The 11,560-nt window shown below is 59.1% G+C and overlaps 1 protein-coding gene across 5 annotated transcripts; it reads left to right on the top strand.

Annotated features, from left to right (window-relative positions):
• Positions 1 to 4,849: 4,849 nt before the first annotated feature.
• On the top strand, positions 4,850 to 11,079 carry NRBP2 (nuclear receptor binding protein 2). 5 transcript variants are annotated; one of them, XM_079126026.1, is made up of 18 exons: positions 5,579 to 5,956; positions 6,408 to 6,530; positions 6,613 to 6,714; positions 6,817 to 6,906; positions 7,074 to 7,114; positions 7,212 to 7,306; positions 7,433 to 7,456; positions 7,531 to 7,614; positions 7,694 to 7,749; positions 7,843 to 7,938; positions 8,760 to 8,892; positions 8,979 to 9,081; positions 9,171 to 9,221; positions 9,296 to 9,431; positions 10,301 to 10,354; positions 10,430 to 10,493; positions 10,584 to 10,639; positions 10,719 to 11,079. In XM_079126026.1, exons 1-18 carry the CDS (start codon positions 5,834 to 5,836, stop codon positions 10,785 to 10,787), a joined length of 1,500 nt encoding a protein of 499 aa, XP_078982152.1. In that variant the 5' UTR covers positions 5,579 to 5,833; the 3' UTR covers positions 10,788 to 11,079. The 5 variants fall into 5 exon arrangements, 4 of the variants coding, with proteins under 4 accessions (XP_078982151.1, XP_078982154.1, XP_078982153.1 ...); XM_079126025.1 differs by having other exon boundaries at positions 4,850 to 5,956; positions 6,613 to 6,906; XM_079126028.1 differs by lacking the exon at positions 10,430 to 10,493 and having other exon boundaries at positions 4,852 to 5,956; positions 10,498 to 10,639.
• Positions 11,080 to 11,560: the final 481 nt, after the last annotated feature.

Raw genomic sequence — 11,560 nt, 5'->3', positions numbered from 1 at the left:
AGTGAGCCCGTCTTGGGGGAGTCCGTGTGCTGAGCAGAGGGCCAGTCCTCCAGCTCTTGACACCTGGCACTTCCCCCCATGCTGGCCTCCAGTGAGAAAGCCAGGGCCTGTTTTTTTGTGTGTTTGATCCCTGTGCCGTGAGGCAGTTCCAAACAACCAGCTCCATGTTCAGGACAAAGAAGCCAGAAAACAGAAGGGGAAGGTGAGAGGGCTCTGCACACACGTGCTGTGGGCCATGGAGCTGTGCTCAGCTCCTCCGTCCCCAAAGCTGCGGCTTTCCAGGGTTTTGTCACCTGCTTAAGGCCACCTGCACTGACACCCAGGGTTCCATTGTTGTAACCAAATCATAGGACAAGGAGAACTTAGAGAAGGAGACATGTTGGGCTCACAGTTTCAGTCCTTGGTTGGCTAGCTCTGTGCTCTGAGCCTGAGGCGAGGCAGAACATCGTGGCAGGACATCATGGAGGAAGGCTTCTCAGCTTGTGGTAGCCAGGAAACCAAGAGAGAGAGCAAGTGAGGAGCCAGGGACAAGATGTGGTCCTCAAGGGCACATCCCCCAGTAACTTACTTACTCCAGTCACACCCCACCTGTCTACAGTTACCACCCAATGACCCACGGAAATTATCCATCACGTGGATTAATTCACTGATGAGGTTACATCCCCCATTATCTAAGCTTTTCACTTCTGAATATTCCTGCATTGTCTAACAGATAAGCCCTTTGGGGGGCATTTTTAGATCTAAACGATAACAACCCACAACTCTAGCATGCAAAGAAAAAGAGAAGTTTCCCAGGACACTCTCCATGCTCTCTACATGGAGACTCTCCTGTCTTTGGGTCAAAGCCATAGACAGCAGACAAAGGATGAGCCAGATCCAGCCATTCTTTACGCTCTAACACAGCAGTCCAGCTGCCACAGCGAGCTTTCCAGTTCCAGAGTGCTGTTTATATTATGTCCAGAGAGACTAGCTGTGCCTCTTCTGGGTTGGGGGAGATCGATGTGCACAGACTCCCCAAGAGGGGCTGGGAACTCACCAGCACCCAACTCCAAGCTGCATCCTCACGTGGCAATTTGTGTGGGTCACAAGGATGATGCCCACATGGCAATGTGGGTTGAGGAAGCAGGGCAGGGGAACTGTCCTCCTGCCACCTGAAGTGTCGTGGGATGACCGGGGTCCTGTGTTGCTGTGGCCCGCTCTACTGGCTGTGTGATGGCTTCTGAATGCAAATGGGTGATGCTTCCTGGGTTGCTCAGCCAGGATGAGAGGCTGGCCAGGTCCTCGCTGTGCATATGAAGGGGGAATGGAGAGCATCAGATAGTGGGGTTGAAGTGCACAGCAGGCCAGGTTAAGAAACGGGCATATCAAGCAGCACCCTTGCCTAGTGAGCATGGCCAGCGTGGGCGAGGAAGAGGGCAGGGCTGCGGCCCTGTCCCGGGAGGGCCATGCTCTGTCGAGTCACACAGTGTCCATGCCTCAGTGTCCTCTTTGTCAAATGGTGTCACAACCCCACTGGCCTCCTTTCGTTAGCACAGATGAAAAGATGAAGGTAAAGTGCCTGGGAGTAATACAAAAATGTCCTGGTACGTGGGAGCAGCAGGGTGTTGTTCGTTATTATTATTGACATCCACGTGGCTTTTTTCTTCCTATTTGAATACAAGACCACCCTGCTCCAGGCAAGCCACGGCATCCTTCTAGCTCAGAAGGAGTTTTGACAGCTATGGAAAGAACCCCAGAGAGCACACTAGCGAGTGTGGGGATACTGATGTTCAGAGCAGGTGTCACAGCAAGGCGGCAGACACGGAAGGCAGTGAGAGGTCGAGGCCTCTGCCCGCTGCAGGCCCGGCCCATTAATGCTTCAGAATCTACTGCTTTTCTTCTGGGGACTGTGAGGAGGAGACAGGCTGTGGGGGTCTGACACCTGGTTTGGCTTTCCATCCCCTGCTCCAGGACCTAAGGGATGGTTTCACAAGCACCCTGACAGGTGGAGACACAAAGGACAGGGCACCACTGTGCCAACAGGATCAGAGGGGGAGCATGTTATCCAGCCATGCTGACCCCTTTGAGTTCCCAGGTAATGCAGAAGCTGGGCTAGGTGAACTTGCAGTCCACATGGGGGTGACAGGCCACACCAGGGCAGAGAATCTGGGAGTCAGGAAGTTCCCTGAGCCATATGCAGTCCAGGGGACCAGCCATGAGCCACACCTGTGGACTACAGTGGCCAGTGGGCACAGTGCTTCACTCTCTACCAAGAGGAAACTGGGCTTTTGGGATGTCAGACCACCTTGGTCCCCCAAAGGTGGAAAACTCCAGAGATTCTCCCACTTTGATCCACTGAGGGACCAAACCAGCCCCCACCCAGACATGCACCTGCTGGAAGGGTCTGTGTGGCCGGAAATCTTGGCCAGTGGCACTGACAACATCACGAGTGGACAGAATCCTCTGGAAGAAGATGTGCCAGGTGGCACCTTCAGCTCACTCCTGCAAAGACTCCTCAAGTGGAGCACACACCGCAGTGGTGGCACCCGTAGTCCTAGCCAGTAGGGAGGCTGAGGTGTGAACTCCCAAGGCCCAGGAGTTCAAGGCCAACCTGGGCAACACAGTGAGATCCCCCATCTGAAAACACAGAAACCAACAGAACTAAGTGTCACCCAGCACATGATCAAAAACGGGGCACATGAGCAGTGACCCCTCCGCAAGGAAGAGCCAGAGTCAACAGCAGGAGCACGGACCCAGACCACCTGGCAACAGTGTGGTTACCAGGCCGGGGGGTCCTGAAGTGTTGCCAGGGAGCTGGAAGCCACACTGGAGAAACCCTGGAATTGCAGACAGCAATAGCCTGGCTTTGGAACTCAATAGACAGGTTTAACCAGCATGTCAGAAAAGTTGCTGGGCGAGTGGGTAAACAGACAGTGCAGGCAGCGCTACAGAGCAGTCTGAGGAGGGACGAGAAGGGGCAGAAGGCAAAGCAATCAGCAGGACTGACTCCTAGAAGGCAGCAAGCTGGAGGGGCAGAGGAGCCACTGGGAAGGACAGTGGCACGACATTGCCAGACCAGACAGCACTGTGTTCTTGTTCTTCTGCAGAGGGTGCAGTTGGGGCCTTATTCGTCTAGGACTGCCACAACAAGGCACACAAATGGCAGCTTGAAACAACACAGATTTCTTCTCTCACAGCTCTGAAGCCCATGCCACCAAACAGGTGGCAGCAGGGCTCTTCTCTTCTGCAGGCTCTGAGGTTGGGTGGGCTCCAGGCCTCCTCCAAACTCAAGGCTCTGACAATCCAGGCAGTCCTTGGCCTGAGCCACACCCCTTCCTCTGCTCCTCCTTGCATGGCTGTGTCCCTGGGGCCTCTGGCTGGACCCACGTTTCCTTTCCTTGTAAGCCTGGAGCCAGGACTGCCCTAGGTCTGGAAGGATCTCATCTCAAGATTCTAAACTAACTTAAATCCACACAAACCCTTCTCTCAGATGAGGCCACACTTCCAGGTACTAGGCTCAGGACACAGATTCACCACAGAGCACATGTGTCTGGTTATGGGGCAGAGAAAGAGAAGGGAATTCACTGAGATAGGGCTCAGTGTTGCCTCCTAGGGAGCTTCCTTGGCTGCCCTCCTAACCCTGCACCCATGCCCACCCACACATCCATGGGACACACTTGCCAGGGCCCACTGTGCACCAAGGCACTATCCTCAGCACAACAGAAAGAACAGACACCTGCCCTCCTGGAGCCTGCGTCCCAGCAGGATCCCAGAGCAAGAAGCAGAGGTGGGCAAAACGAACACTGTCCAGTTGAGCACCACAGGAAAGCCAAATGAAGCAGGCACAGGGTGGGGCTGTGATGCTAGGCTGGGTGACCAGCACAGGCCTGTCTGAAAGGTGATATTTGAGTCAAGGCCCCAAGGAAATGGACTTGGAGGACCTCTGAGGGGAGTATTTCAGAGAGAGAGCACAGCCAGGGCAACAACCCTGGAGGGACTGGCCTGTCATGCCAACAACCTGTGTGGAGCCAGGCCCCTGGAGTGCACTCAGCCAGAGAGGGCAAGAGAAATGAGAACAGGGGTCAGGGCCAACTGTGGGGGCTTTCATGGTTAGGATTTGGCCCTCATAGCAAGTGAGACCGGACCACTAGGATGACCCCAGCTCCACCCTCAATTGTCCAATGATTCACTGGAAGGACTCCAAGGACTTTGAAAGTTTTTATAACCACAGGTGCACAGGCTACCTATGAAAACCACAGTGGCAAAGGACTGGTGGGACCAAGCTCAGGGGACGCCAAGTGTGAGTGTCCAGTTGTCCTTTTCTAGTGGTCATTGGACAACACGCACCTCCTCCAGTGGAGGCGTGGGATGGCACACATGCATGCCACCAGCCTAGTCTAGGGTTTTACTGGGTTCTGTCACGTAGGCACAGCTGACCATTGAAGGCTGGCTTCAGTCTAACACTGTCAGGCTGACACTGTGGCTCAAGGATCAATCACATTATTAGCCCAGGTGAACACAGACACTCAAATTGTGCAGTACACCCCCCGGGCCTGAAGGTCATTGCCCAGGGCTGACCCAGAGACAGTGTCTTTGGGAGGTGCAGGGTTCAAATCTCCCAACCTGCTGAGCTGACCCTTTTAGGGTTAGGGTGGACGATCAGGGCAGGCCATAGGGTTCAAATCAGGACTCCTAGAGCTGGGTGGAGTGACGCAGAGGGAGCAAAGCTGGCCAGCAGAGTTCACTTGGGGTTTAAGTACAAGGGAGCACAAGCACAGTTTCTAGAAAGAGGTGAAGAACTAGGATCCTGCAGGTGTGAGGGGGGCGCTGTGGGGAGGCAGCAGGGTGGTGGGATGCAAGGGGATTTCAGATGAGAATTCCACAAGGTGTACAGTGGGAGCCGCATGGAGGGAGGACATGCATGTGAGGGGGTGCTCCTCCTGGCTCCACTGCTGCAGAGGAGCCCACAGTGGAAAGAAGAGGAGAACATTTGGGGGAAAGAGAGAAAAATGACATCCTGGAAGGTAGGCTTGTGCACTGAAAGGGCAGCAGGAAATTTGGCGCCGGTGAGAGATTTGTAGCCCTGAATTAAAGTCCCACCTGTTGGTGAGCTGGTGTATTACCAGCCACCTTCAGTGGCTCTCCTCCGTGTTCCCTTTGGGACTGGCAGGGTGAGCCGACATCACTTTGGAGTCCGTGGGGCTTCCTGCAGCCGGAGGAGGCCCCCAAAAGCCCTGGTCCCGGGCCTCCCCGCAGACCCTCGGGGACAACCCGGAGCAAAGCAAACTCTATGCTCGGCCCTGCACAGGCGTAGATGCGGGATGTGCGTGGCAGGATCCAGGTGCGGATGCTGCGCAGGAAGAAGAGCGGTGGCATAATGCGTGCAGGGGTGGGTCCCGGAGCTTCTGCTCCGAGCCACACGGATCTCCATGCGCGCAGGGATGCCCAAACGGACGCGCCTCGGCTGGCCGCTGCCTGGGAATGCCCAGCACCGCGCCGCTCTGCGGGGCGGGGCCTCCGGAGGGCGGGGCTCTGCGGTGGGACCTGACACTCGGCTGGGCGGGGCCTGGCGGGGCCGCGGAGGGCGCCCCGCCCGCCTGGGAGCTCCACTCGGGCTCCGGCCCGCAGAGGCGGCTCCGGAGGGGCGGGCCGGCTCCACCCCCGGGCCCGCCGCCGGCCCGTCGCGCGCCCGCGCCTCCCAATTCCCGGAGCCGGTGGGGGCTCGAGGCGGCGGCGGCGGCGGCGGCGGCGGTGGCTCCGCTGGGCTCTGGGTTGGGCGGCCGGGCGCGGGGCCAGGGCGGGCGGCATCAGGGCAGTGGATCGCGCCGAGGGCGGCGGCCTGGCCCGCCGAGCCATGGCGGCCCCGGAGCCGGCGCCCAGGCGGGGCCGGGAGCGGGAGCGGGAGGACGAGAGCGAGGACGAGAGCGACATCCTGGAGGAGAGCCCGTGCGGCCGCTGGCAGAAGCGGCGCGAGCAGGTGGGCAGGGGCGGGGTGACTCCGCGCTCCCGCAGTCCCGGGGGCGTGAGGCCAGGGGACCGTGGGGGCGCTGGGGCAGCGCGGCGGCCTCTCTCCAGGGCCGGTGTCTTAGCCGGCCCTTGGACTTCTTTGGCCTGGAACCCATGCCCTGTGAGGAACCCTCCTTCCCTGAGGACCAGTCTCCTTCCAGGACCCCTCCCAAGACTTTGGGATTCACCGCTAGCCCCTAGGAGATCACCCCAAACCCCTGAAGCCTGCTTCGAACCACCTCTGCCCAGCCCCTGGAGATCACCCTGGTGACTATGGGCCAACCCCGGTCCTGGCCCTCAGCTTTCCCATAGAGTGGATCAGGGCCTGCAGCGCACCCAGACCAAGGGAAGAAGGGTGTGAGCAGGGACCAAGTCCCCACCCTCGCCCTTGCACAAACGGGAGCACATGTACCCCACCCCAGGTGAACCAGGGGAATATGCCTGGGATCCAGAGCACATTCCTGGCCATGGACACGGAGGAGGGGGTAGAAGTGGTGTGGAACGAACTCCACTTTGGCGACAGGAAGGCTTTCGCAGCCCATGAGGTGAGGTCCAGCGCCAAGCTCTTCCCCAGTCCTGTCCTGTGATGGCCCATGACTGTGTTCCCCACCCCACCCCGACCCCCAGGAGAAGATCCAGGCCATGTTCGAGCAGCTGGCGTTGGTGGACCACCCCAACATCGTCAAGCTGCACAAGTACTGGCTGGACGCCTCTGAGGCCCGTGCGAGGGTGAGCTACTGGGAGGCGCGGGGCGGGGCGAGGCCACGGCCGGGAGGGGCGGCTGTGGGACCCACCCGCAGTGGCGGAGCCGTGAGCCCGCCCGCCCCGCAGGTCATCTTCATCACAGAGTACGTGTCGTCGGGTAGCCTCAAGCAATTCCTCAAAAAGACCAAGAAGAACCACAAGGCCATGAATGCCCGGGTATGGGGGGTAGGCTGGAGACAGGACAGGGCGGGTGGCCACTGGGAGGGGATGGGAGTGGAACACAGGGCAGCCCCGGAAAGGGGCGGGGCGGGGCGGCTGGCAGGCTCCACAGGCCCTGCCGCTTCTCCTGGGCCCACCCGATGGAGTCCTGCGTCCGCCGCCAGGCCTGGAAGCGATGGTGCACGCAGATCCTGTCCGCGCTCAGGTGAGGACCTAGGCTTGTGCGCTGGCTTGCCCTGCTGCGCCTGACCTCTCCGGCGCCGTGTGACCCGGCTCCGCCTGCTCTCCCCCAACGCCTGCAGTTTTCTGCACGCCTGCAGTCCCCCCATCATCCATGGGAACCTGACCAGCGACACCATCTTCATTCAGCACAACGGCCTCATCAAGATCGGCTCTGGTGCTGACGGGGCGGGGATGGGCAGGGGGGCAGGGCTGGGGGAACCTGTCGCAAGTCGAGGGCAGAGGACACCCCGCGCCCCAGGCCGCTGACACCCGCTCTTTCTCCCCGCGGTCGCCTTCACAGTGTGGTACCGCATCTTCTCCAATGGTTCGTGGGGGATAGGGGTGGGGAAGGGAGCCCTGGCCAGTCCCGTCTGCTCAGTGCCGCTGCCCCTTCTTTAGCGCTCCCAGATGATCTAAGGAGCCCCATCCGTGCTGAGCGGGAGGAACTGAGGAACTTGCACTTCTTCCCACCAGAATATGGTGGTGAGTCCTGGAGGGACCTGCAGCACCTACCCAGCTTGCACATTAGTCTTACTCATTTGCCTCACTCTTTCCCTTTCAGAGGTCGCAGATGGGACTGCTGTGGACATATTCTCCTTTGGGATGTGTGCACTGGAGGTACTGGCTCCTTTCCTCCTGGCCCCCTCCCAGGTGGGATCCACTGCATCTCACTTGTGCTGTCCCCTTCCCCATGCTGGCCCTGCACCTCAGATGGCTGTGCTGGAGATCCAAGCTAATGGGGATACCCGAGTCACAGAGGAAGCCATTGCTCGAGCCAGGCACTCACTGAGTGACCCCAACATGCGAGTAAGCAGCTTGCCCCACCTCTCTGGGCCTGGCTTGATGTGCCCAGTGTAGGGCATTAAGGTACCCTAGGCAGGCCAGAGGTGTGGCCAGGCTAATACAGGGGAGGAACGTGCCGGCCCCAGGCCCACTGTCAAGGAAGACTCCACTAGGAACTCATGTAGGGTTGTAGCCTGGAGGGGTCAGAGCATTGTAAGGACAAGGAAACCAGAGAGACACTCCCTGTGTGGATACAACTAACTGTTTCAGAACACTAATAAGGCTTAGCGAGGCTAAAGGCTGCCCAAGGTGGTGCAGTGAGCATTTGCATCCAGGTCCAGGGGGCAGGCTCCAGCTTGTGTGGAGGGCTGTGGTCGGTGGGCACAGGGCAAGCAAGGGAGGTAGAGGGTGGAAGCTGCACAGCCTCTCTGGTCCAAGTACAGTGGCTTAACTACATGACCTCTGTGAATGGGAGAGGGGAGGATGGCACCTGACTGGGCATGTGAGGCCAAGGAGGACCCCAGTGTGTGCAGGATAAGGACCAGCCAAGGTCATCTCCAGAGCTGGGCCTTAGTTGGGGTAGCCAAAAGGGGCTGAATTGTGGATGGGAGGAGCTGCGTGAGTCAGGGGTCATATCACCCATTCCCACAGTTCCTGTGCAGGTCAAGGGCAGCAAGGCAGATGTTCTAATGGGGACGCCTTCTCCTGTGGCTGCTCCTGCAGCAACCCTGAAGTGGGAGGACACAGGGGTTGGGCCTCTGGGGCCTGGGGGCTTCGAGCCTGCTTTCTTCACAGTGGGGGTTAGAACAGAGCCTGCAGCAGCCACCTCTCCTCTCCCCACCCAGGAGTTCATCCTCTCCTGCCTGGCCCGGGACCCTGCCCGGCGGCCCTCTGCCCACAACCTGCTCTTCCACCGCGTGCTCTTCGAGGTGCACTCGCTGAAACTACTGGCAGCTCACTGTTTCATCCAGCACCAGTGTAAGGATCAGGCCGCAGGCTGGGTCACGGGCCTGGGCGGGAACACAGAAGAGGCCCACCACCCTGAGCACTGCTGTGGCCCACAGACCTCATGCCTGAGAATGTGGTGGAAGAGAAGACCAAAGCCATGGACCTGCATGCAGTCTTGGCAGAGGTTCCCCGGCCCCAGCGGCCCCCAATGCAATGGCGGTGAGCAGTGGCTGCCTAGCAGCCTCCCCTTTCAACTCCCTGCCTGCTCCTGGCAGGCCACCCCTCATATGCCTCCCACCCTGTGCCAGGTACTCGGAGGTCTCCTTCTTAGAGCTGGACAAATTCCTGGAAGATGTCAGGTGAGAGCTGGTGTGAGATTGGGAACAGGCACTTTTGGGCCTGAGCCCCCAGCCATATCCTGGTGTGTCCCCAGGAACGGGATCTATCCACTGATGAATTTTGCTGCTGCTCGGCCCCTGGGGCTGCCCCGTGTGTTGGCCCCACCCCCCGAGGAGGCCCAGAAGGCCAAGACCCCAACTCCAGAGCCCTTTGACTCCGAGACCAGGAAGGCAAGTTCCTACTCCTGCTGTGTGAGCTGTACCAGATGATGAGCACCATCTCTTGGGGTCTGCTTCCCCTGCAACCAAGTTGTCCTGCAGGCTGGGAGGCCAGATCCAGACTGACCCCTTTTGCGGGCTGGGGGACAGTAGGACTGCTGGGATACCCCTCTGTCCCAGAGCTCTTTATTCCTGTGGGCCCTGCCCCACCCCTCTGTGCTCCAAACAGCTTTCCTCTTGGAGTCTCACCCACCCACTCCTGGCCCGGATCCCACCCCCTGGTTTGCTTATTCCCTGACACTTACGTCCTAGGGTTTCCCCCAAGCCTCCCAGGCACCATGATTCCCCAAACCTCTCTTCCTGCAGGGCTGCTGCTAGTCAGGGTCCTCTCCTAGCCAGCCTCAGCCTCTCCCTCTCTTGTTCATGTCTGTACCCACTGGGCCCTGGCAGCCCTGACTGGCTTCAGAGGTGCCCCTGGCCACTTCTCTGATCCTGGCCACCACCATTCCTCATCTGATGCTCTACCAGCCCCTGCCTGTCCTCCTTCCTCCTGACCTCCTTCCTTCCAGTGCAGCCTGAGTTCAAGTTCTGATAGGCAGAGCTTCCTGGCTTCTGGCTACCCAGAGAGTTCATGGGAGTTTCAGTCCAAGCCCCAGTTTCTTGAAGCCTATTCTTGCTGGCGCCCTGAACTTGTGCACTGTCACATCTAGACTGATCTCTCTGCTTCCAGAGTTCCCTCCTTTTCAAGGCATTTTCTCTACCTGTGAAATCTCCTATTCATCCTTCAGTACCCAGCCCCAATGCCTACTGGAAGTTTTCCTTTATGGTTCTCTTGGCTGAGTTCCAGCCCTTGTGGGTGACCCTGTCCTCCCGGTTCCCAGGTGGTCCAGATGCAGTGCAACCTGGAGAGAAGTGAGGACAAGGCCCGCTGGCATGTGAGCAGGGCCCTGGGCTGGGAAAGGGCAGGGCTGCTGACTGACTTCACACCGACCAAGCCCTCCCGTCCCCAGCTCACGTTACTTCTGGTGCTAGAGGACAGGCTGCACAGGCAGCTGACCTACGACCTGCTTCCAAGTAGGCAACTGGGGACCCCAGGCTGCAGGCCCGAAGGTGGTTGGTGGGTGGTGCCTCAGCCTCATGCGTCCCCACGTGCCCTTGCTGCAGCGGACAGCGCCCAGGATCTTGCAACTGAATTGGTGCATTACGGCTTCCTGCGCGAGGTGGGTGGGGTGGTGGCGTGTTGGGAGGGCACAGGGTGTACCCGGCCGCTGGTCCCCCATGTCTCCCTCCCCTCTTCAGGACGACCGGTTGAAGCTGGCCGCCTTCCTCGAGACCACCTTCCTCAAGTATCGTGGGGCCCAGGCCTGACCCTTCCGCCCTGGAGACCCTGCCCTGGCTCTGCTGGTTCAGGGCCATCCACGTGGGGAAAAGCCCAGCACCTCCTGAAGCTTCCCTCTGCCCGTGAGCCTGCGAGCTGATGAACACCTGCCCTGCTAGTGAGGACCCTGGCCTCCTGCAGCAGCATGGGACCCTGAGGTGGTTCAGGGCTGAGGCAGCCAGGGTGGGGGTAGAGGGTGGATCAGCTCTGGACAGGCCTCCACCAGGGAAAGCACTCCATCCCTCCGGGTTGAGCACCCGTCCCAAGTTGGCACCACAGACCCAGACAGAGTAGGACCAGTCCTGGCTGGAAAGAGGACAGTGACCCTGGAGTAGAGACCATGGCAGCAGAAGCCCTGGTGCTATCAGGACAGCCTGCAGCCCCCTCTTACCTTTGCTCCGAGACAGGGTCTGGTGCCCTGGCACCTCCACCACTTCCCCAGCCCTCTGATCGGCTGTTTCTCTCCTTTATCCCCTCAGCTGGAGAGGTCAGAGGTCAGGTATCCTCCCAACCCTCCTCCCTGGGGCAGCTGTATCCTGGGACCTAGGGATGTAGGCTCTGGTTCCCTGTCTCTCTCCCACCCAACTCCTGGCTGGATTTTAGAGGTTTCATTACCTCCATAGATTCTGCCTCCACCCCCAGTGCCCTTTCTTGGACTGCCTCTCCTCCAATTTCAAATTCAGCTAAATAGTCTTAAACATTTTAAATTGTATGTATAAATTTAACGCATTCAGGTTTCTGTTTGAGCATTTCAAATGTCAAA

This window comes from Sciurus vulgaris, assembly GCF_902686455.1.
Source record: "Sciurus vulgaris genome assembly, chromosome: 1".
NCBI classification, from domain to species: Eukaryota; Metazoa; Chordata; class Mammalia; order Rodentia; family Sciuridae; genus Sciurus; species Sciurus vulgaris.
This window is presented reverse-complemented; position numbering and strand designations above follow the sequence as displayed.

Bases quoted from the DNA above. Each gene is read 5' to 3' on its own strand.
- NRBP2 (XM_079126025.1), top strand. From the start codon at position 5,834: ATGGCGGCCCCGGAGCCGGCGCCCAGGCGGGGCCGGGAGCGGGAGCGG. The intron at 6,907-7,073 runs GTATGGGGGGTA...GTCCGCCGCCAG, and splicing joins ACAAGGCCATGAATGCCCGG to GCCTGGAAGCGATGGTGCAC. The intron at 7,939-8,759 runs GTAAGCAGCTTG...CTCCCCACCCAG, and splicing joins TGAGTGACCCCAACATGCGA to GAGTTCATCCTCTCCTGCCT.